This window comes from Magnolia sinica, chromosome 4 (genome assembly GCF_029962835.1).
Source record: "Magnolia sinica isolate HGM2019 chromosome 4, MsV1, whole genome shotgun sequence".
In the NCBI taxonomy this organism is placed as follows: domain Eukaryota; kingdom Viridiplantae; phylum Streptophyta; class Magnoliopsida; order Magnoliales; family Magnoliaceae; genus Magnolia; species Magnolia sinica.
The window spans coordinates 22,279,673-22,304,402 of NC_080576.1; the positions used below are offsets into that span (position 1 = coordinate 22,279,673).

Sequence of the window (24,730 nt, forward strand, 5' to 3'; positions counted from 1 at the left end):
TGCTCTGTAGAAGGTATCATGCGTCCTGCGAATCTTTGTTCAGTACCATTCAGGCTTTGAGTTTGTGTAAGTAGGGTCCATAGTTCAGTAATCCAAACCGTTTATATTATGAAGCAATCTTCGGGTGGCAGATGAACTAAAACCCTACGAGATGGAAGTATCGTTACAATTCAATAGATGGCCAAACAAACACTGGCTAAGAATGAAAATATAGGAACTGTTGCATTCAAACCAAAAATAGGCAAAATATTCTATGGCCATGATCTCCCAATCTAGGGGATTTTTCTGTGTCCATCCATGGTGAGGACCCAGTTGTACTAATAGACTGTTTGTTTCGTCAATTACCCTAGTACATTTTTGTCACCGCTAAACCAAATATGGGAATCCGTCATAAAATTCAGATGCATCCAAGAGATGGATAATGGAATTCGTACTCACTACACTTCTTCACAGCATTACTGTGAAAATCTTAAATACAAACAACACCATCTGCATTTTGGTGATGACTACTTGATATTCTAAGTATAAAAAAAAATGCCATCAGTATTTTTTACCACAAAAAAACCAAACACAAGAAACGACAGTCAAATGCAGATGTTGTTGGTAGACGAGTAATTTATAATCATTGCACATTTCTTTTATATTACCATGGTAATTAGTGAAACAAAAGGGCCGTAACTGAAATAGCTGATCACATACAAACTCTCTGCACACCTCCCGAAGAAACACATGCATGATAGTGCACATCATTGAGAATGAAAAGAAACAGGAAAAATGAAGGATGGCATAGAACAAAAAGTAAGAACGACAATAGAGCGTAATATGACTGCATGTGCTACAAAAATGTGTAATGCAACAAGTATTGCATGATCCTCAATCAGCCTAACACCAGCTCTAACTCTCACAATATACATCTCCCAAATCAAACCATACGACCACCCCACCCCATCCACCCCACCCCATCCGGTCCAATCTTTCATTTTCTTGGACAACCGCTCGCGTCCCACCATCTTGGTGGCAACTACCCTGTCATCTCTCTTAACAAACTGAAAACCATCTTTCGCTGGCCTTCATGATTGACTAGAACAGAGCTTCAGCATGGTTACAACAATATGAAGCCTTGTCAGCAAAATCAACACCTTCCTTTTTTACTAGGATCAATGACTCTTGTGGGCCATCTCTCTAATACCTTGTGCAGAAATAGGATGATCTCTTATGCGAGACAAAAGGATGGATAATTGCTCGGATGCAATATCCAATCGTTCCTTTGACTTGGCTGATTCCGTGATCAACGTAGATGCCATAGACTGCAAGGCTTGAACCCGTTCAGCATGTTCACCCGGAGTGGTCTGGATGAGCTTTGTAGGCAATGCATTGACACGACGCCAACGGATCAGTAGATACTGATCAGGAATTTGGAAGCAGTTGACGGTTGATAGGACACGTAAAGCATGCCTACAAAGGATCCCTGAGAACTCAAAATGATGACAACTGCAAGAAAGGAGCTCCTCTCGTGGGACCCAAATCACTTTCCGTCCCCCATCAATCTTTGTGTGGTGCCTCACAAGGAAACAGCCTTCTTCCAGCTGAAACGATGCGTAGTGTGCAGCTAGGACGAGCTCCTCCTGGAGCTTAGAGAATGCGTAAGGTGTAAGAACAGTAGCTGCATGTGATTCCATTGGGGCCCCTGTTTTGAGAGAGATGTTCTGGAGATTCTGTTGCATGGTTTGCTGTTCCCCTGCTTGATCTTTAAAATCAACGGCAACGGCCACCTACAAGAAGAAAGTGATACAGGGGTCAGCTTGTAAATGTGCAGTTACCAGGATGCCGAGCCTTGGCAAATATATAGATGATGATGATGCACAGGATCCCATACATGTGGCACCCATGGTTGGACCATCGATCTGATGGTGTGGATGTGAGATGTCATAGAAACTCAGCCTAAATCTTCAAACAGTGGCTGACATATAGACAATCAAGGGTAAAAAATTATGGAAACAGTCTACGTTCAACATTAAATAGGCCACCCACTAAAGGACTAAGGGTCCATTTAAATGCACCCTCAAAAGAGGCATTTGATGTCTAAACAGACTTTTGAGCCAAATCCCAGGTTGCGTTGTGTGTTTGGATGTACTTTCGCAAACCTTGTCTCATCCCTCGCTTGATGAAAATTGGTGCTACAAAGTCAACTCAACGAAAATCAATCCAATTGGTTTTCGTCAAGTAAACTAAAAAACCAGGCAGGAAAACCCCCCTTTGCCAAAGTGTGTCCGAATAGGCACTAACGTCTTCCAATCTGGGATATTTTCAGGGCATCCCCCATCCAGAGAGGAGCTCATCAGATGAACAGTCTGGAAGACCAAACTATGGGCCCCATATACTGAATCATGCACCTAAGCAAGTTTTTGGTGGCCCTGCAATTCCTCTAAGGCGGGACATACTTGCTCCACAAAATGTGCTAGTCGGGTCTGCGCACTCAAGAACCGTTGAATGAAAGCATTTATTGACTTTGATTGGCCTGTTGTAGTCATTCCTGCAAAGAAATGGCTTCGCAAGTATGGTAACGCCCAAAGAGTCCGGAGTGCAAACAAATTGCCAATGTGTCTATTCGTATGGAGTCCAAAAGCATTGACCATCTCCCTCCATCCTAGTTCAAAGTCCTCTATTGTCTCCAAATTATAAAGCCTATAGAACTCCGCCTTCCATTCATTGTATCGCTCTCCAAGAACTGCGTTAAACCAAGATGGGAACTTTGCCACAATCAACCAAATGCAGAGAGCATGCTTTGTAGTTGGCATATCAACGGCTATCGCCTCTTTAAGACACATGTTCTGGTCAGTCAAGATCGTTTGTGGCGCCTTTCCATTCATGAAGCTCAAAAATGCCTGACATACACAACAAGCTTTATTATTAAGCACGAAGGGATCATGATTACTATATGCATTTTCCATCATTTCTCAAATGGTGGTGATTCCTCCAAAATGCACATAGCACACATGCATGTCAATCCAAACTGCCCCAATTGGTGACAGCATTCACAGAGCATAGCCCAAAGATCACACTAAAGATGCTCTTAACCATTTGATACATGCCATTAAATATTTATAAATGACCATTTTTAATCATCCATTTGATTGGTGCCAGTTGGATGGTTCAGATTGTTGCATCAACTAGTTCGGGATATGCTCCATCCAAAATGTTGACCGCAATCTGGGCAGTCGAGAATGACAAACATTTATGATATATGCACTGTTGAGTAATCAATGCTCATGAATGATGGAAAGCACATGTAATAGTCTTAGCATGCATGAAGAAATGACATAACTACCATTTTTACCTTTAATGCCCACGAAAAAGAACGTGTATTTTCTTCCCGTAGAAGCACGCAACCGAAAAAGCAAGGCATGCCGTAATTGTTCATGCCCACCCAGATCCCTAAAGGCATATCAAAGGCAGTCAAACGATGTGTAGTATCAAAAACGATTGCATCGCCGTAAACTTCATATGCTTGGATTGATGAAGCATATGACCAAGCAATATTTTCCAACCTGTTATTTGTATCTATCGTAAATTCGTATCTGAAATTTGGATCTTTATCCTTGATGTTCTTGCACATTCTAAGAAGGTCAATGCTGTCATCGTCCTGATCCACCTTCCTAAATGATTGCAATAGGTTTCTCACATCTTTCTCTGTAAACGGCAAATATCCCGGCTCCACACACTTCTCTAGCTCCATTAATCTCATCATTTGTTGCACAGAAATACCGGTTTTTGCAAACATGAAGATGCGATTTCGGTCTGTTTCTGATATGGTGCGATAGGCAGGAAGGAAGCGCACTTGATTCGGTTCTAAGAGTTCATGGTTATGGTGGTTGGCAAAGCCTGTAACACGCCATTCCGAGACTCCCATGTCCATGCTTTTGCTGATGCGCAGGTATGCTTGACATCCACAACGTGATGACTTTCGATTTCTCTGTGGCTTACTCTCGTTTGATGCTTTTATCGGTGTATTGCCAGCACGGTGGCAGACAAAATACCGTCTCGTAAGTCCCTTACCGACCCCATCTTTTCCTTCAGTTCGATGGCGGCGAATCGAGAAACCACATCGCTTCGCAAATTCACTGTAAAACTCATAAGCAGCATCATGAGTAACAAACCTTTGGCCAATGTATGGAATTGCATCATTTGAGGTTTCTAGTGATAGCCTTGTGTCCTCTGGTGATTCTTCAGTGCTGCTTGTCTCATCCAAAGATAGTGATCTTTGGTCCGAGGGATCATCATAAGCTTCTATCATATGCCTAGCTTCTTCTGACATCTTTCAGGGAGACCCAAGATATCAGAAGCAAAACCTGTGAGCAACATTTTATAATTATAACAAATAAAACATCATATGTCTGAGAAACTGAAGAACAATAACAAACACACATGCACATGCACGCGCATACACAAACCCCGCCCATATAGCATTGATAACAGGAAGGACAGTAAGTTCTTCAACAGTCGTATTCTTCAAAAATCATTGACTAGAGATAGCATAACATAAGAGAGGAGAAACTGGTATTATGTCATGAAATGTGTGCAGCATTTCATAATTTTCTTTTGATGTATGATGGTACTTTACCATAGCAAAAGAAAAACTGACAAGCAGACAAACCCCAAAAGCCAGACTTACAAGAACATGAGAGAATCCCCAATCGAAGGCAGTGGGCAATTCACTCGACTCCAAGCTAAATCCATGACCCACTTATCAATGTCAAGATCTGGATGGGAAAAAAAGACGTTTGCCTCGAAATTAAGGGGGGAAGGGAGGGAAAAGGTGGTTTGCCAATTCCCAAGCAGCTTTCCAATCACAAATGAAGCAGATGCTGGAAAACAAAGTTGCCTATTCTAGAGGTTGTCCACAGTAAGAATCTTGTTAATGCACTTGTAGAAAAACACAGTCAAACATGGCAGAATCAGCTTTACCTATACAATCACACAGGGCAGGGATCCCCAACAAAAGAATGACCATCAATGAATGCTTGTCATGTACGATAGATGGAAAGAAGAAAAGAAAGAGGAGAATGGATTTTTTCATCAACCACACAATTCAAAGAGGCTGATTTTCTAGGGTTGTCTCCCTCTACAAGATAATATTTTCTCCATTGTTCCAAACCAGGAACTCGGACTCAGCTCAGTGGACCAATGAGTCAAAGACTCAGCCAAGCCAATGAGGTGACTTCACCTAGTCTCATAAATTTTGACCAAGTCTAATATAGCTTCAGTTAAACTTTAGGAAAAAAAAAGAGCACCAGCTGATGCTTCTCATTGACACAGCACAATGGGCCCCAAGTGCACAACATCGGTTGTTCAAGGGGTGAAATACGTCTCTAGGGGAGATTTAATTTATTTATTTGAAAGGCGTTTCAAGGAGAGAAGGTTAATGTACTAAAACGGTGAATGAGGTATAATTCTTTTTCATTGTCCTTGATCCAAACAGTCATACAGCACGCCCAAATTAGATTTCAACCATCTATCATGTAAGACATATTGTGGAGCATCCATAGCTCAAAAGTCATGTTGATTGGGGGATCCCAACTATCTAAAAAAAAATCTACCAACTAACACATTGAAAGAGTAACAAAAATCATTCACATTCAATAGGAAAATCTCCTTTGATTGGGAAACCAAGATCGTCTAGTGGTTTGTAATCTTAAGCCACTAAGCACCATGAGCATAACTAACTTGAAGAAGTGTAGCTTTGTGTTGAATCTCAATCATGGCTTTGAATGTTGTGATAAGAAAAGTTCTTGGCCAATAAAGAAGTAAAAGATTATGATAAGGAAAGGAGAAAGGGAATGAAATATGATGATTTGAAATTAAATAGGTGTAAAATCCAATTAAGGTTATTAATTGTCAATGAATTGAAATAAAAAAGAAACTCCTAGAAACATTATAACAAAGGAAAAGAAAAATCATTTGCCTATGCCAAGCAGTGTTGTCAAAATCTTACGATTTACGATATATGATTTTAGTCGAATCTTAAGCTTTTACATGAATCCCACAATTTTCAAATCCCAATTTACGATTCATATTATACTTGTTCTATTCTATTTTAAGCTTCATTTGGCTTTCATTTTATGTTTTTTAATTGGTGGAGGCTTTAAGAATCGTTTCGAAAAGGTAAATTATTTTTATTTGTTCTTTATAAGAGATTAAATGATATATATTTTCTTCAACGTTAAATCGTGTACCTTTTTTTTTTTTTTTTTTTGTAATTTCTTACTTCTTAATTGGGCAAAACACCAAATTGTTCTATGATTTACTTGTAATGTCTTTTTGGATGATTATGATCATGCTAATTTATATGTAATATGGAATGATGCTTAGAAATAAAAATATCTTCTTCGTCAGTCTACAGTATCAAAGGTCACTTTTCCATTGATTCTACATTCAAGAAAGGTACTAAGAATATAAATTATTAAAGGACCCTTGTGCGTTTCTATAAGGAAAATTCCATGGAAGACAAAAAATAAAGGACTAAGAATCCTTTAATGCTATCATGACATGGTATTACTTGGTGCACACTGATGGTGGAGGAAGATAGAAGAAAAAAAATCTGATTTATTTATATATTTTTCAATTTTTTAGAAAATTGTAAAAAATCTTACGATTTATGATACGATTTGTGATCCGATATGATTCAACCCATACTATGATTTGCAATACGATAACAAATTTGACAACATTGATGCCAAGTATTGCTCTTGATTTTAGTAACCTTCTACACAAAATTAACTCAGGCCAAGTTTTTGCGCCTAGGTGGATCAACGGAGTCAACTTGACAAAGTCCCTACTTGATTTGACCAGTTTTCAATCAATGATTTTACCCAAAACTCACACTTCTTTTTGTCCTTTAATTTCCATATGGCATCTACAAAGATGATATATGCTAAGTTAAGAAAAATAACCCAAATACCACATACATGGACCTAAATCTCTCCACTTCTTTTATTCTCTTATGTTCATTGTTTTCTTATTCAATACATCCTATTAAGATCTCTAAGACAAATCTCCCAATATAGAAAACTAACAATGGCTTAACATCCTACTAAAGATCCCTCGAGACAGATCTCCTAAAATGGAGAACTTTTAATGATTTAATGACACATACTCATACCTGAAACTATTACTAAAGGAAAACAAAGAGTCCTAATTTCAAACTTCAACAAAATCCCTCAAAATCATTGTTAAATAAAGACTCCAAAGTAGCAAACTACAACCACATTCTAAACACAACTCCACATATGAGTCCCACTGAACTGGCAATAGGATCTACAAACTGGCTTTTTGGGTCCCACATCTTCATTGCAAGCCTTTTGTGGTCATTCCTGCTTGCATTACTCTTGGAGGAAAATTTCTACTAATGGACCCTTGCCTTATGCACTAATGCACATGTCCTCTCTATTGGGAACAACGGCCAATCTCCCTCAAAATCAAAAGAACGTTCGAGAAATCATTGATTTCCTCATCTTTCAAATTTTGTCAGAAAATTAAATTCCACATTATCTTGCTCGTAACCAGTGTTCATAATATTGATACTATTGGCTGATATTATTGTTATCGCAAGCCAGCGATACGAAACCCCTCAGAAGCCATCTGAATTATTTTTTTTAAAAAAAAAAATCCCAAAATTCTTTGTATCGTGAGATATATCACAAGATATCGCATAATATCGTCAAATATGGCTGATATTGAAGATACATAGCACGATATTAGAAATTCCGTCTTCCCATCCAGAAATTCCAAAAATATAGAAAACAATTCTCTTACATTTGAGTCCCTTTCGACTAGATTTGGTGGGCCGCGGTTGAAATCGCCAAATCAAGTAAGAAACACCCTAATCCCCCCTTTTTTCTTTGAGAATAATTGTTCTGGAAGGAAACCAAATTTTCGCTGGGAATTATGGGGATTCGAGTTAGGATTTGAAAAAAAAAAGGGTGGAATTTTGGGATAGATTTTTAGTAATTTTGGGTTGGGAACTACGGATTTCCGGCGAGGATTTCGGTTCGCGGTTGCGGACTTTGAACTGCCTTTAACGGAGAAGAGTCTTTCAAGCTCTACCTCTATCGGTCTCTTAAATTAGGGAGCGGATTAGGTGTTACGCAGGTAACAACTTATTCGGTGTCAACCTTACCGTGTGGGGCCCATCTTGATGAGTGTGGTTCAAATCCACTCCGCTCATCCGTTTTTTCATATCATTGGAGGACTCTGTGCCAAAACTTAAGCAAATCCAAATCTCAAGTGGACCATACCACTAGAAAAAATGGTGAATGACCATTCAAAGAATTTTGTAGGCCAAAATAGTTTTGGGTCAAGCTAATATTTGTATTTTTTTTTTCATCGAGTTCTGTTTGACCTTATAAACGGGTTGCATGATAAATAAACATTACTGATATCTTTAAAATAGGCCTTGGAAAGTTTTTAATGGTAAGCATTCAATCATAACTATTTCACGTGGTGTGGTCCACTTGAGATTTGGATGTGCTTAATGTTTAGGACCAAGTCCTAAAATGGGTTGTAAAAATGAATGGACGGAGTGGATTCACAACATATCATCAAGGTGGGCCCTACAATAAGGGTGACACCCACTAAGCTATTACCCGTGACACCCGATCCGCTCCTGAGAGTGGGTTTAGTGTGACTCGATTGCACTAAAGTTGGTACGACCCTTTCGATGGGGCCTGCCTTCATGAATATATATTGTATATCCATTCCGTCCATCCATTTTTAAATATTAGTTTAGGTCCTGAGACAAATCCAAAGCTCAGGTAGACCCCACAGCAAGAAATAGTGGGGATTGAACTCCTAACTTTAAAAACTTCGTGGGGCCATAGAAGTTTTTGATCAAGCTGATATTTTCATTTTCCTTTCTTCCATATTTGGTTGAACTTATGAACAGGTTGGATCTCAAATAAATATCATGGTGAACCCCTAGAAATGGTTTTAAGTTTAAACAGTAGGCATCACTGTCCCCATTGTTTTCTGTGATGGGGTCCACTTGGGCTCTGGATCAGCGTCATTATTTGGATCATGCACTAAAATGATCTCTCCAAATAAATGGATGGTGTGGATACAACACAACATCATGGTGGGGCCCATAGTTAGGGTCCCACTCACATTCCATGTTCCATTTTGTGCATGGATTGGGTACTACCCACACCAAGACGAGTGTGACTTCAGCGGAACCCCCGATTCACCAAGGTGGGTGGGATCACTGACAGTAGGACCCACCTTGATATATGTTCCTTATATCCACACCATCCATCAGTTTTGAAAATTCATTTTATGGCATGATCCAAAAAAATGAAGCAGATCCACATCTCAAGTGGGCCATAATAAAAGAAACAATGGTAATCGATCATTGAAAACTCCTCATGGGCCACAAAATTTTTGGATCAAGCTGATATTTTTGTGGTCTCTTCATCCAGGTCTTTGTGACATCATCAACTTGGATGGAAAATAAACATTCCGTTGCCCCCATGAAGTTTTTAATGGTGAGGATTCAATCACAACTGTTTCTTGTGGTATGGTCCACCTAAGACCATGGACTTGCTTCATTTTTGGAATCAAGCCCTAAAATTGGCCATAAAAATGTATGGACGGTGTGGATGTAATACACATACATCAAAGTGGGCCCTACAATTAGGAATCTACCAATCTCTATTAAATAGTCTGTTGGATGGAAAATAAAATTTCCATTGGATATGGGTTGCCTACTGACAACACATAGCTTAGGATCCCATTGTTTTCATGTGCGATCGCATATGCACATATCCATATGCATATGTGATCATGGCATATGCGATCTGGCACATATGCGATCGCATATGTTGCATATGCGATGTATGCGATCACATACAACATATGCGATCGCATATTGGCCATGGCACATTGAATTTTTATTTTATTTTATTTATTTTTTTTGCAAAAAAAATAACGTTTTTTCTATAAAAAGGTTTTCAAATCTCCTCCATTTGCAATATTCTCACTCCAAAACTCTCTTACTCTATTTTTCTCTTACATTTCTTAATTACAACTGGTCTTAATCTCCCTCTCTCTTGTATTTCCTACTTGCAAGTAATCTTAATCCCTCTCTCTCTCTCTCTCTTACATTCCCTCTCTCTTGGAAGTTGGAAGATCAAGATTCAAGCACTTTTAAGTTTCAAGGAAGATAGCTTGTTGATTTTCAACCATAATAAATAAATAGCTTGTTGATTTTGTTGTTACTTCTTGTTAACTATATTGTTGAATGTGGATGACTTGATGTTTAATTTATTTTCTCTCTTTCAAATGTATTTTAAATATGTAAAATTAGTTATCTATTAACTTAGAAAAGTTCTCCTCAATTTCTTATATTTTTTTTACAATTTTTTGAATTTTTCCCTATATATATATATATATATATATAAATTTTTGAAAAAAAAAAATGCGATTGCACATGCGATTCGACAACATTGTAGGACCCTGCTAGTGCATAGCTTAGGACCCTTTACAAAGAAACCTATTATGTACACTTCTTTTTTGAGATTTTATGATTTAAAAGTGTGTATTAAGGTCTTTTTTAATAATCCTTGAAATTTCATTGAAAAATTCAACAATTTTCCCAATGTTTCCCAAAACGTGCGATAAATTACGCGATACAAACGATATATCCCCTGCGATAACTGATACGTATCTGTATCCCAAGGGTGCGATACATGGTGTAATACCGATATTTCGAACACTGCTCCTAACAGAAATAATGACAATATGCTTTCAAGAAGCTGCCAATTAAGGACAAGAGAAAGATATCGCAAGTTTACTCCTCCCCAACCAAAGATCTTCCCAGAATCTTTTCTAGAACCATCCCCAAATGTTTTCCCATCATAATCACCATCATAACCACCATCATAACCTTACCCCGGCTATTTGGGGGTGAGTTTATGTACAAAATACCACTTATCTGGAATTATCATAATGCAGCAACACCATTTATTCATTTTGCAAGTTACCCCATGAATTGATAGACCTAAAATCAAACTTCCCAAATTCCGCAACTTTTGCAAGGCTTGTCCAACTTCCACCACGTGGGTGGTGAATTGTGCTAAGGGCGTGTTTGGATTGCGAATTACATATTGTATTGTAAAAATACAATGATTACAAATTACAATACTTGTCTCCTGGAAAGGATAGTAATTTGATCGACAATTCCTGTGTTCGGATAGGTCCGGTAAAACCGTAATGATGATACTTTTACATTACTGAAATGTTAAATCAACAAGAAAATACACTGATTAAAGTGTTTGGATAGGCGATTTCCACTGCAATACATGGTAAAATTGTAATGATTATAAATTCCTTTACCTATCTCCTATTAGATTTGCATTTGACCGCATAATTATGTGCTTAAACAAACGTTGTAACCAAAAACAAAAAAGTAAAGATGGCACATTTGCATTATAAATTTGATATTGTTCGCAATCCAAATACGCCTTAAAATTCATCAGCTCATCGTCCATCTGGACCATCCAATGTACAGTCTGCCACTTGGATCAAAGTGAGTCCAAAATTCACCCTTTCTTAGTGGACTTAGTCCAAAACTCAACAGAATAAATGCCTCTAAACTTCCAATCATGAATATTTTGAGCATCTAAAAGTAGGCAACTCATAGACGAGGAAGACAAACCAACCATCATCATTTTGGGTAGTGCTCCATCCAGGAAGGGGCCTACCAATTGGACAGTCTGGAATTGATTTACAACCGCGTTTTAAGAAATAATAGGTTGACGTGCACTGCTGAAGTTATGATGAGCAGCACCTAAAACCCAAAAAGTGTGATCATTAATCGCAACCATTCAATTGATGTTCTACCTCTTTGATAGGCCACACCCCAAAATGACATCAATATGATGATCGAACTGTAAAATCTATAGGAAATTTTAATGGATGGTTAACAACAACCAAAAAATATGCAGCTAGTCCTGTGGTTGGATGATCTGCTTGACGAAATTTTTGGGCCTAGTTCCAGACGTATTTCAAGATTCTGTGCAACCATCCTCACCAGTCTGGTGGTTACACCACTGCAAATAGGGTTGCAACTTTTTTGGCAATGCTTTGATGTCTCAGAAGTCAGAACCATGGTTTAAAGTAGCAGCTGGAACCAGTATATATATACCAGTTTCAGTCCTGGGTGATCCAGTACAACAACTCCGCTCCCAGTTCAACCCACCATAGAAAAATATCAGATTGTGTGTGGACCCACCATGTTGTATGTATGCCATCCAACCCATTCAGAAGGTGTGCTCCACCATGATGAAGGGACACTCGAAAATCAGGCCAATCCAAAAGGTGACCACTTAATTTGGAGGTTTTGGGCACATTTTTACATTGTTTCCTATGGTGTGGCCCACTTGAGTTTGGACCAGCCTGATTTTTGGTACATTTTATCTTCATGGTGAGGCGCACCAATGGGTTGGATGCCACACTCACATCAAGCTGGGCCCACAAATAGCTACACGATATGTGATAGTAGGTTACAGCAACGTCATCAACTTATTGAATCCTTCAATAAAACTTTCTTTTTCGAAAGGTTATGAAACAAAAAATTTTAGAGCCCATTTTTTTAATCAAATGGCACAGCTCATGGGAAGGGATGGAGTAATTCAGACCATTGTTGTGATATGTCACATTGTGATGGACTGTTCCCAAAAATAATTTCAGATTGGGAGTCCAATTCAATTGAATATGCAGTTATTGTATTTAACTTCTTAACAATCTATGTTGGCGACATATCATGGTTAAGATTTTGATATGAATGAGTTTTTTAGGGAATAGTCAATCCATGGTGAACGCAACAGAACAATGATCTGGATCACCCAGCCATTTGCCCCACTTCCACAGAACTTTGTGCATCAGTCAGTATTGGCTTGTATCAGCTGATGCATACCAGGGTTTCAGTGGTGACGGATGTGGTACATGGAAACTGATTTTTAACCTTTCTCAGAACAACAAAAGGCAAACTGTAGTTGTCAAGTCATGGACAGAAAAAGAATAAAAAGTACTGGCCACTACTACTGGTGAATAAGTGAACTCATTGGGACAATCGTTACTTAATCAAGGTGGGATTCATGCAACCAAATTGCAGATTTGATCCTATATCTATGTCAGATATGGATAAATAAATAAATAACCCAAAAGATGCAGAGGGAACAGAAGATTGGATTGTGGGTCCATAGCCAGCAGACTACTAGCCATATGCCAGTATTCACACACCAAGCCCTTTACTGCTACTGTCTGCAAAGAAAAGACATCAGATCTACTTTTCATTCATGAATAGTAGAGAACTGCCTATAGGAACGGTTTTTGAGGTCTTTTAGAGAACCTTGTGCAGAGAAGGTCTACTAGATCTGGACTCATTCTAATTCTAGACCTATGACATATCATAAGCCACTTAAAATTATAAACATGGACCACCAAACTAAATAGGAAAGTAAGCAACTATGAGAAGCTTCTAAAATCAGTAAAAACATTTTTCCAAATTCTATGGGACTGCTTACACAGCCGTTTGGGTACAGTACAACAAACTTTGATGTATGATCATGCGCAGGGTTATTTTGGACATTCTCTTCAAACCGTATGGACTCAGTCCTCAGCCACACATATATCAGGTGGGGCCTAGTCTGGGCTTCCTGTGATCACATATGTAACCTGGGGCCTGGATGCATCAGGGATAGTCATGAAGGAGCCCCTTACCATGTTTTGCAATATCAGTTTTTCATATATAGATATGCATGTGTATTTTTTGAAAGTCTCACATTCCATGATGGAATCAAACACATGCCTATTGATTGTTGCTTTGTGAGAGAATGCTTGCAAAGGGATCATAAAGACTTCATCTTAGGAAGGATGTTAGCGAAGACCTTTTTCTTCATCGACTTAGGAAAGTTGCTAGCAAGGACCTTTTCCTCATATGTTTGGTAAGTTGGAATGGGTGGTTAGAAGGATAAGGTTCTTATGATCGATAACCTTTGGAGGAGGAAGATGATGATCACCAATGTCTGCTTGTTGCATATGCAAGAATGTGAAGTCAATTGACCATCTCTTTATTCATTGTTCCTTTGCTAGTGGACTTTGGGAGATTCTTGGGCATTTTTGTGTTGTGGGTGATGCCAGAGTCTATTGAGGATCTTTTCCTTTCTTGGCATGGTGGTGGGATTTGGAAAAGAGGGAGGATGCTATGGAGATTGTCCTTATTGGTAGGCATTTGGGCCTTATGGGGAGAGAGGAATAACTGGTGTTTTCGTAATTGTAGCGGTTAGTTTCAGGAGTTTTTAGGAGGGCAAAATTGGATATTTAAGATTGGGCCTCTAATATCAAGGCCATAGGTGAGTGCTTCCTTTCATCTGTATCTTGGGCCGTCTTGTAGACTTTTGGCTGTTTTGGCATGTTTATGATAAAATCGTTACATTAAAATAATAATAAAATTTGCAATGGGTCACCAACTTTGAAGGGATATAGAAGTTATACGTTTCTTAGTTAACTACATGGTGAGGTAGTTTTGTAATTAAATTAAGCCGGAGGGGTATGCTAGTTAAATAGTCTTAGTGGGAATTTCTATTTTGTCTACCTAGTTGGAGTGATTTTTTATATTTGGAATTTTGACTTTATATATATATATATATATAGCCCAATGTTCAACTGCGCCCCGGTTCTCACAAGTTCTCGTGAGAACTCATCACACGTGATGTAAGCCCAAAATCTGAACGGTCCATGTGATGCAACACCCAATGAAACCCCCCAAGGCCCAACTTTTACCCTGATCCAAAACTTTGGTGGCCATGGCAAAAGAAAATATTTTCCTCCCGTGATTTGCATCTCTCTTTGCTATGGCCCACCAGAGTTTTGGATCATGGTGAAAATTGGTCCCTGGGGGTTTCATGGGGTGCCGCATCACATAGACCATTCGGATTTTGGGCCCATGACACGTGCGCAGGTGAGCATGCCTCTCTCTCTCTCTCTCTCTACTATATATATATATATATATATAAAAGATATTATTTTCGGAGTAAAAAACAATTTTGTGTGTGTGTGGGGGGGGGGGGGTTGAGGACGGGATGAGGTTGATGCCAACATTTGTTATTTATACATAAAAAGATCTCATAATATCCCCTTATTACACACTACCAATGCATGTAAGAATGAGAAGCGTTCTATTGGGCAAAGAACATAGTTGACTACAACAATTGTTTGCTCCACAATGAATGATGTCTTCATTTTGTTTTATTTATTTTATGAGGCTAAGTTCCCTGTTCATTACAAATGGGGAACTTCCCTGTTTGGTACCTAATCTATACATGTGGGACCCACCTTTCCATTGTCGGCATGTAAATGCGTGGTTAAGCAGAAATGCATTAACAGTCCACATTCAATGGAGAAAAGACAGAGATTTGATGGTCAGTATCTTCCAATGTGGGATATATATATATATATATATATATATATATATATATATATATATATATATATATATTATATTTATATCAAGGTTCAGCCATGATAGGGAAAGTCCGATCAATTACCTTAGATAAACCAATTATGGGCCCCACATGTACAGATTAGGTACCAAACAGGGAAGTTCCCTCCTCGCAATGACGAAGAAACTCTGCTTATTTTGACAGGTAAGAACAATTCTAATGAAGAAGAGAATTAATATATAATATACATTTTTAATCGATCAATATATAATATCCATCAAGACTAGATGTGACAAACCAATAAAAAGCATCGGCCATCTGATTTGCTTCTCTAGAGGCACAATGAAGGATTATGTATTGCTTTTGATCTCATCTAAAATGAGAGTGAACCTCCCAGGTTCCGAACTTGACCTAGTTACCCACTTTGAGTCACCCTCTACTATCACTGGCATTGACAAAGATTAGTTGAAGAGGTCAAGCCCCACCTCAAGGCTCTATTCTCTACTTCATTGTAGTATATTCTTGCGCTTGCACGAGAGATTTTTGAAGCTTGCGAGGATCGTCGTGAGTTGGGGGTGGGTCAGCAAGAAGCAGATCAATTGGAAGTTGAAGAAGTGTTGATAGAGGAAGATCAGACGCCAGAGGAGAGAGTATTTAGACCAAAAGGAGGTTAGGAGGAGTCCAGCAATCCACATTGGTGAGGGAGATCTTAGAGAGGGGTAGTAAGTATGAGGGAAAGCATCGGCATTTGGTGAAAGAGAATGGTAAGGAGGTTGAGGGAGGTGGGTTTAATGTTTTAGGGGGGAAGAAGAGAGAAGTTGAGGACGGAAATGGGTGGATTCAAGTAGGATGCAAGAGGGGGCATGGTGTGGGGAGGAAGGGGAAGACGAAGTCCACCTTAAAGGAGATCTGGACATTGTTCGTCAAGGGGTGCCTTGAAGGATGGTTGCCGATTAATTTTTCTAGGGTATTTTGAAGGGCAAGCAAAGTTATGGAGGTGGTAATCCCTCGATTCCAAGGGTCAGGAGCTCCCTTGGGTATTGCTTTCGTTCATATGATAGCGACGTAGTTGGAAGATGTTGGTGAAGAGGGCAAAGTTCAGTCCAGAGGTGGCAAATCGAGAGGAGAAGGTGAAGGCTGGTAGAAGAGGGGGCAACAAGAAGTTGGGGAAGCCGGAGTTGGGGAGATCAAGAAGGGGGGAAGGAGATCAAAGGACGTGGAGACGGCTGGCAGATCTTCGGGAAGGGCCATTGTGGGGGAGAAGCCCAGGTCCTTCAAGGAAGTGCAAGCAGGGATCGATACCTCCCACCTCCAACTGGAGAGGGAAGTTAAAGCAAGGGGGAATAGGTTTGGAGGAAGGACACAGAATCGAGGCCTAAGGTTTGCGCCGACTTGACGGTAGTGGAGAAAGCAAGAGATTTGTTCCAATGGTCAGTCATGGTGGAGATGAAGGAAAGGGGGCTCAGCTTTCTCAAATAAGGGTCTGGCTTAAGGCCTGCTACAGGTTGGACGATTGTGACTACAAGATTAAACCTCTAAAGGCTAACAAAATCTGGATTTTAGTAAAACTAGGCACCAATATCGACTAAATGTTGTTGGCCGTTGTGTTGCTTAACGACGGATTGATCCTCTCCATTTGTAAATGGGAAGATGGCTTTATCCATGGGACCGAGACCGCATGGTACTTGATTTGGGGAATCCCCCTGGAGGAATGGAACATGGGATTTTTCATAGTGATAGGGGAATGTATCGAGGAGATCAAGGCCATTGATGGGGCTTCTGAGATGGGAGAAGACATCAGTGCCACTCACCTATGCATTAAGAGGAGAAAAGCACTACCAGCACCAGGAGATATCATGCTTAGGGTAGGAGAGATTTGCTTCTAATTGAAGACTTGAAGGTAAAAAAGGAGGTGTCATGGGGGGTTCCCTGTAGGGGAGGGGAGGCCTCGATGTGGCGCGAAGAAATCCAATGACCTTTTTTAGTCGGAGAGAGTTGCAGGGAAGGTGCTCATCCTTAGTGGTCTGGCAGAGCACCAAACAGAAGCGACACGATGTGGTTCTTGGATGAAAGGTCAGGGGGTAGGTGGAGCTTTCCTATCCATCGTTAGGTGTTGGGTACTTCGCAGGAGATCTGGGCGGGTTGTGTGCTCTACATCCCTATTGCGTAGCTATTGGAGGTGAGTCGCACATGGTGGTCCTTCCCACTCATGCTAACGAGATATTTACTCTTGAAGCTATGATTAGGGCTGGGAGTGAGGCTCCAACTGTAGCTAGAGACTCTCCTCAAGTGTTGGCTTATGTAGTGGATTTGAATAGGAACTAGGAGTTGGATCGGGTCTAAACCTCTAGCGAGTCGCACAATAAGGTGAGAGGTGGTCTTCTTAAGAGGCAAACCATCACCTCGAGCCCTACGATGATTCCAGGTGACCCCTCCACAGCTTAAGATGCTTAGCTTGAGGACTGAGTTGTCACCAACAGGCCGACGATCTTCGATGCATGTCACTGCACGTGATAACTCTCTTGCATTGGTTCTTGCACGCGAGTTAGAGGTCACACGTGTCTTGACATCAGTATGTGCCAAGGACCCCGACCTTTCTTAGTTACCTCCAGAGAGGAGATTTTTACTTCCCTACAGTAGAGGAGGGCCTTATGTGAATCTCCTTTAAAAGGATAGCTTCATTCCTTCTCCAAAGGGGATCAAGAGAAGTTGTACTCAGGATGGGCATCTTATCATTGCACCGTTGGAAGATAGGGTCAATTTTTAAAGCGACGAATCCCCATGTCAATTTTCTGGGGCGAAGGAGAAGATGTAGCAAGGGATAACAAGTTTGAGCATGATGGGCACTCCAGGGCTCTAGCAAGTGCTTAAGCAGTTATGCCAGGAGAAGGGGAACTGGCGTTAGTGGGGGACGACGACATGGAGGCCTTGGACATTACTTCATTACAAGCTACAATCAACGGGGTGGAGGTCCAAGTCAATGGCGTAGACCATCTTCTTGAGGCAATTGGTGCAAACAAAAGGGGGCCTACTATCAACATTTTGTTAACACAAGCTCGATGAGGCATGTGACAATGATGCAGTGGCTCTTTTCAAGTTCATCAAGTAAAGAGGTTCCTCGAGTATCAAGCAATCGATGAGGCGTACTCTTTCTAAGTAGAGGGAACTAAACAGACTCAAAAGCTCAATGCAGTATGAGATGGGGAGCAATTCCAGTGCAGCAATCAGGAGCAGAAGGGCAAGATCTATATCCCAATCAATGTTCTAAGTTGGAGGGCTGAGGTGCAGGGCCAAACGAACCCAAATCAAGGTTGTGTAAGAGGACGAAAGCCCAAGTCACTCTTCAAGAAACCAAATTATCCTAGTTTGACATAATGACTGTGGGCTCAATTTGGGGTCTTAAGGCGAAAGAGTTCATCTGTCTAGATGCAAATGGGACCTCGGGGGGCATTCTAGTGGCTTTGAACACCAACATTTGGTACAAGAAAGAAAGTTGGTGCAGTGAGTTCTCTGTCTTGGTGGTTCTTACTGAAATTTCTTCTGGGTTCGTATGGTTGTTCACAACAGTCCATGGTCCTTGCAAGGTAGAGCAAAGATCAAGCTTCTGGGAGGAGTTAAAGGGCACTTCAATGTCTCTCAGTCCATGTACAAGAAATCTTAAGAATCTCGGATACTCAGGGGTATGAAAGAATTCTCCAACTAGATCTAGAGGTTTGAGCTCATTAATCTTCCTATGGCAGGGGCCAAAGTTTACTTAGAGTAACAACCAGAGCTCTCCAATCATGCCACAGTTGGATAGACTTCTAATCAATGCGGGATGGATGGACCGGTTTCCATTAGCACATGTGAGAGGACTCATAATCTTCTCTAGGTTGAAACTAGGCGTAGGGGCCCCAAACCGTTCAAGTTTAAGTTGATGTGGCTGGAGACAAAGGGCTTCCCTGAGTTAGTAGATAAATGGTAGCACTCATACCAAGTAGTAGGGTCGGTTGGCTTCAAGTTGCTTAAGAAATTGAAACTTCTTAAGGAAAATCCAAAGGTCTAGAACAGAGAGTTCTTTGGGGCTAAAGAGAATGCGATGGTTGGTATATGCTGGATGAGTTTCATGCTATCAATTTAAAGGAAGAATGGAGTGAGTTATCTCCTAAGGATAAAGAAAGATGGTCCATTCTCTCATTGGATTATTCCAAGCATCTTAAAGAGGAAATCAAGTAGAGACAAAGGTCAAGAGCACTTTGGTTGGAGAGAGATAGGAATACACTTTTTTTTTTTTTTCACGACATAGCATCAATGAGGGCCTAAACCAACAGGATTTGCTCCTTAATGGTGGTGGTGCAAGACTTGATAAGAAAGATAAGGTTTGTGAGGCGATTGTGGGATACTACCAGAAGCTTTTATCCAAAGACCATTAGGTGCATTGAGGTTAGAGCAGCTCCATTTCGATAGCATACCGGAAGACTTAGCCTAGTGGTTGGAGAGACCCATTTCCGAATCCAAAGTTAAAGAAGATGTGGATAGTTTGGGGAAAGACAAAGCGCTCAAGTCTAAAGGCTTCCCTCTTGTGTTCTACCAAGTATTTTGGAACATGGTGAAAGTCGAAGTGATGAATTTCATCATAGAGTTCTTTGACGAAGGTCGATCTATCCCAGAGATGGGAGCATCTTTCATTGCTACAATTCCTAAGATAGAAGGAGCAGAGGAGTTGAAAGATTTTAGAGCAATGTCTGATAGGGGGCCCCGAATCAAATTCCGGCAGAAATTCTCACTTCGAGGTTTAAAGACATGTTGGGGAATATTATTTACCCAAGGCTTTTGTTGGTGGAAGGCAAATTCTGGACAATACCCTCATAGCTCATAAGTGCATTGATTCTTGCTTCAAGGAAAGAAATCAGAAATTATTTGTAAGCTCAATGTAGAGCAGGCCTACAACCACATTGAATGGGAATTTCTAGACTACATGTTGGGCAGATTGGGTAGTAAGGGCCAGTGAAGGAAGTAGATTCAGGCTTGTGTCAGGTTCCCTACCTTTATGGTGCTTGTGAACTGTTCCCTGAAAGGTTTCTTCAAACCGTCTAGGCGGATAAAGCAAGGGCACCCGCTCTCTCCGTATCTCTTTCTAATTACTGGGAAGCCTTTAGTCACATTCTAGCTAAAGGCCAAGAGACCAGTCTTATTAGTGGCTTCAGGGTGGCTAAAATAGGGGGCCGGTTATCTCATCTTCAATTTGCCGACGACATAATCATCTTTTGTGAAGCAGATCCATTTATGGTCTGCAATTTGGGAAAGTGGTTATGTGTTTTGAGGCAGTGTTTGGGTTGAAGATCAATGCGGGAAAAAGCGAAATTTGTGAATTCACCTATATAAATAAGTCTCGTATTTAGCATCTATTTTCAAATGCAAAGATGGCTCCTTTCCCTCCAATAATTTGGGGCTCTCCTTATGCGTAGGTAAGCTGCCCAAGAACCTTTTGGATAAGGCGGTTAAGAAAATTGAAAGAAAGTTATCCAAGTGGAAGAGCCGCTACCTTTTGTTAGATGGTCGTCTTACTCTAATAAAATCAGCTTTCTTCAACATGTCGTTATACTTCATGTCTTTATTTAAGTGCCCTCAAGCGGTAAGTGAAAGATTGGACAAGCTCAAAGAGACTTCCTTTGGAGAGGATCTGATGAAGGAAACAAGTTCCATTTGTTGAATTGAGAGGAGGCATGCAAACTTGTGACTTAAGGTGAGGAGGGATTGCGGGACCTGGGTGGTATGAATATTACTCTCCTTGGCAAAGGCTATGGTGCTTTGGGACTGAAGAAGGGAGCTCTTGCCATGAGATTATTGCTAGTAAGTACGACCTTCAGGAGAGTGGGCGGGAAACTAAGAGATCTTCTTTGTATAGGGCTTCCCACATCTGGAAATCAGTTTCAACAATTAGAGTGGAGCTTTGGTGAGGCATCTCCTTTTCGTGAGGGACGAATCTAGAGCAAATTCTGGGAAGATATTTGGTGTGGTGACTCCCCATTGCATCTTGAAGTCCCAAATCTGGTTAGTCTTGCTCCTTTTCAGGGCCTTAAGTGTGGCAGTTGCTATTCTATACACGGCTTGTCTGTCTCTTGGTCCCATCTCTGCAAGAGAAGTTTATCAGATAGCGGATGGATAAATTTATTGCCCTGTTGGCCCACCTGCAGCATGCTCACCTAGCTCAGGTCGATTCTTGGTTGTCCTACAAGCTGATCCAGCACAAAGATTGTGCGATCCAAGGAGGGAGGGCATGCTTATCATTTTTTATTTTTTATTTTTGTGGTGCGCTGCCAAAGTAGCAACCTTCACTTGGTTGGTGGGTAAAAACTGGGTTTTGATGATAAATAACCTCCTGAAGAGATCTTTGGTTATTCCGACATGTGTTGCATGTGTAATTAAGATGCTGATCTGATTGGCTATTAACGTTGCCAACATTATGGTGGGTGATTTGGGAAGAAAAGAATAGCAGATGCTTCAGGAATTCCACTTGCTCGGTCAAGTCAGTTATGGAGGTGGTCAAAGTGTTGGTTTTCGAATGGAGGTTTTGTACTATATTCCTACTTTGTTTGCAGGTCTTTCACAAAATTTTCCATTACTCTTCCAAAAAAAAAAAGGATCAATTCTAGAAGCCCCTAAACTACTTAGTTTGGTTTGATTTGGACACCCAAGAAATTGCACTCTCGAGTCTCCCACTACCATCACCAGTGACCAGCCTAGAGAAAGATTCTTTGAAGAGGATCAAGCCCCCCTCAAGACTAAGCTCTGCTTCATTAGAATCATCAATTCCAAAGGGACCCAAAACTATTTAGTTCACGTCACCCTTATCATCTCCGATAACTCCTTCCAATATGAGATTTCCTAGGGCTATTAAGTGAACTTCCATGCAAGTTTAACTACCACAACCATATCATCAGGACAGACCATTTGTAAGTGTGCTTGATTTTACTCGCATTGGAATCAATCACCAAACTAAGATCTCTCTTAGTATCCACCACCAAAACACCTTTGAACTCAATGTTTAATTCTGTCTTTAAAGGAATTTACATTCAGACCAGCTAGGACATGTTGCACCTGTGCTAACATGACTTGACACAGAAGGCACATAGCATATTGTTCGATACCCATCATAACGCATAAAGTGATTCTTCTCCAATTCTCGAATTGCGTACTGTTGGAGTAATATTCATTTCCTGGCTACCATGTCATTCTATGTTATTCGAATATGGGTGCAAGTACTGAGTACAGCAAGGACCAGATTTGGTAAATCCTCAAAATCCAGATTCTCGGGTATGGGTATCAAGAGTACTAATCACCGCTCATGACTACAATACTTTTCTTTTGGGAAGCAACGTTAATCACTGCCCATAAGTCACAACTATAGTAGAGTCAAACTACTTCCCGAACAATATCACAAGGTGAATCTGTTTCCTTATTGGACGATTTGCTATAAAATTAAAATCCAAATGACTAACAAATCTAGAGTTGAAAATTCCCAGTAGATCTAGAGTGCAAGTCGAGGGGAAGGGAGATCCTATACCATCGTCCTATGTATCCAACTAGGGTACTTTTTTTTTTTAGGATCCTAATATCATAGATGGAACTAGGTTCGTGGCACAATCGCATGGACCTGGTCGCCAAACAGTACCCCATTATACAAGCACAGACAAGTTCTGGCACACACATAAACACCATGAGTCTGTACTAAATGGACATCTATATGTATAAATAAAGAGCCACCATTTTCTAATTACACTAGTTGAAAGGACATTAATCAATGAACTACTCAAAGCTTCAAAGTACACACTGAAGCATCATAACCGATCAATTAATAGCAAATACTCAAACGGTACAGCATCCTAAAAGGAAAGTGCAAAATCATAATAACCTTCCAATAAATGAAATAACCTAAGGAATTCAAATAAACTAATCAAAAGATAGATTCAACGTACCCTTTCAGAAAACAACCTGCCTTTTGTTTGTGCAAATAACACCAATTAAAGCTCCTAAAACATGACGCTAGAAGTATCATCATTCAAATAATCCTAGATATATCGTGACAAACAAATGCCAATCAGAACAAGGAAATGAACAGCTAAAATACACAAACAACTGTACTTCTACTTCCCATAAAAAAAAAACAACAGAAAATCTCATCAAATTCACCACCAAACAGAGAAAGACCGCCAACAACATCAGGATATAAAAAACCATATCAATTTTATTGAATTTTGCGACAAAAATAAAAACCCAGATACAAATTCTCTCTACAACTTCCCACTGGAAAGAAAAACAATAAAAAATTGAAAGAAGTTCACCATCGACATAAAATTACTAACAACGCCATTAAAAGACATGTCACTTTCACAGAAGAATAGAAAACCCAGATACTAAATCTCTCCATTTTCCAATTTGAATCGAAAAAAAAAAAAAACAAAAAAACCGGTTATTCTCTATCATGACGATTTGAAGAAAACCCCAAAACCACATTAAAGGAATCGAAACAAAGCTGGAAAAGCACAAAATCGTCATTCCTGCAGTGAACTAAAATCACCCATAATAAAATAATTTAAAAAATAAAATCGAAAAGGATATATGAGGGTAGGAAATGTCTTACCGATATTGAATGTAAACGCCGCATTTCTCATTTCCATGCCCTCTAAATCTGGCATAAGATAGACAGCTCGAAATTACAGAGAGAAAATTACAAAGAGAGAGAGAGACAGAGAGAGGGAGAGAGAGATTACCATTCATAGATCCATGGCGAGAGAGGGAGGAGGAGAGAGAAAAAGGAATTTAAAGCTAGGATAAAATAATAATTTACGATGAGGGCTAACATGCGCTTATGATACCTGGGGCTTATTGTACGCATGATAAGGCTAACCTGCGCGGTTACTGCTTGCGGTGTTAACTGTACGCACCACCATGATTTCCTCTGGAGAGAGTGGGACGATCCGGTGGAGCGGGTCTCCATGGTACACGTGGCCCTTGATGTATCAATCTCGACCGTCCATCTGTCCACAGTATCATCGACGGACCCTTATTTAAAAAAAAAAATCGCACCTATAAAACAATACCATACATCAATTTTCTTAACTCATTATCGACCGGTTGCTGTCTTTTATTTTTTACCCTCAACTGATCATGCGATTGGGATCATCCGATCCGCACGGTGGTGGCCGCTAGATAGACGGTCCCACATGATGAGTCACGTGCCACGTGTACTATGG

General features: G+C 40.2%; 1 protein-coding gene across 5 annotated transcripts; it reads right to left on the reverse strand.

Moving 5' to 3' along the window:
• Positions 1 to 960: 960 nt before the first annotated feature.
• Positions 961 to 24,339, reverse strand: LOC131242756 (protein FAR1-RELATED SEQUENCE 11). Of its 5 annotated transcripts, XM_058241604.1 has the most exons (7): positions 24,248 to 24,335; positions 24,118 to 24,165; positions 23,453 to 23,545; positions 11,754 to 11,839; positions 3,338 to 4,349; positions 2,442 to 2,885; positions 961 to 1,772 (listed from the first exon to the last, which is right to left on the reverse strand). In XM_058241604.1, the coding sequence occupies exons 5-7, from the start codon at positions 4,313 to 4,315 to the stop codon at positions 1,158 to 1,160; spliced, it is 2,037 nt and encodes a 678-aa protein (XP_058097587.1). In that variant the 5' UTR covers positions 4,316 to 4,349; positions 11,754 to 11,839; positions 23,453 to 23,545; positions 24,118 to 24,165; positions 24,248 to 24,335; the 3' UTR covers positions 961 to 1,157. The 5 variants fall into 5 exon arrangements, with proteins under 5 accessions (XP_058097587.1, XP_058097583.1, XP_058097584.1 ...); XM_058241600.1 differs by lacking the exon at positions 11,754 to 11,839; XM_058241601.1 differs by lacking the exon at positions 11,754 to 11,839 and having other exon boundaries at positions 23,453 to 23,506; positions 24,248 to 24,325.
• Between the last annotated feature and the right edge of the window lie 391 nt (positions 24,340 to 24,730).

Excerpts from the sequence above, each read along its gene's own strand:
- LOC131242756 (XM_058241602.1), bottom strand. The coding sequence starts at position 4,315 with ATGTCAGAAGAAGCTAGGCATATGATAGAAGCTTATGATGATCCCTCG. Across the intron at positions 2,886-3,337 it reads CTTTTTCGTGGGCATTAAAG|GCATTTTTGAGCTTCATGAA; the intron begins GTAAAAATGGTA and ends TGTGTATGTCAG. Across the intron at positions 1,773-2,441 it reads TAGCACATTTTGTGGAGCAA|GTGGCCGTTGCCGTTGATTT; the intron begins GTATGTCCCGCC and ends TTCTTCTTGTAG.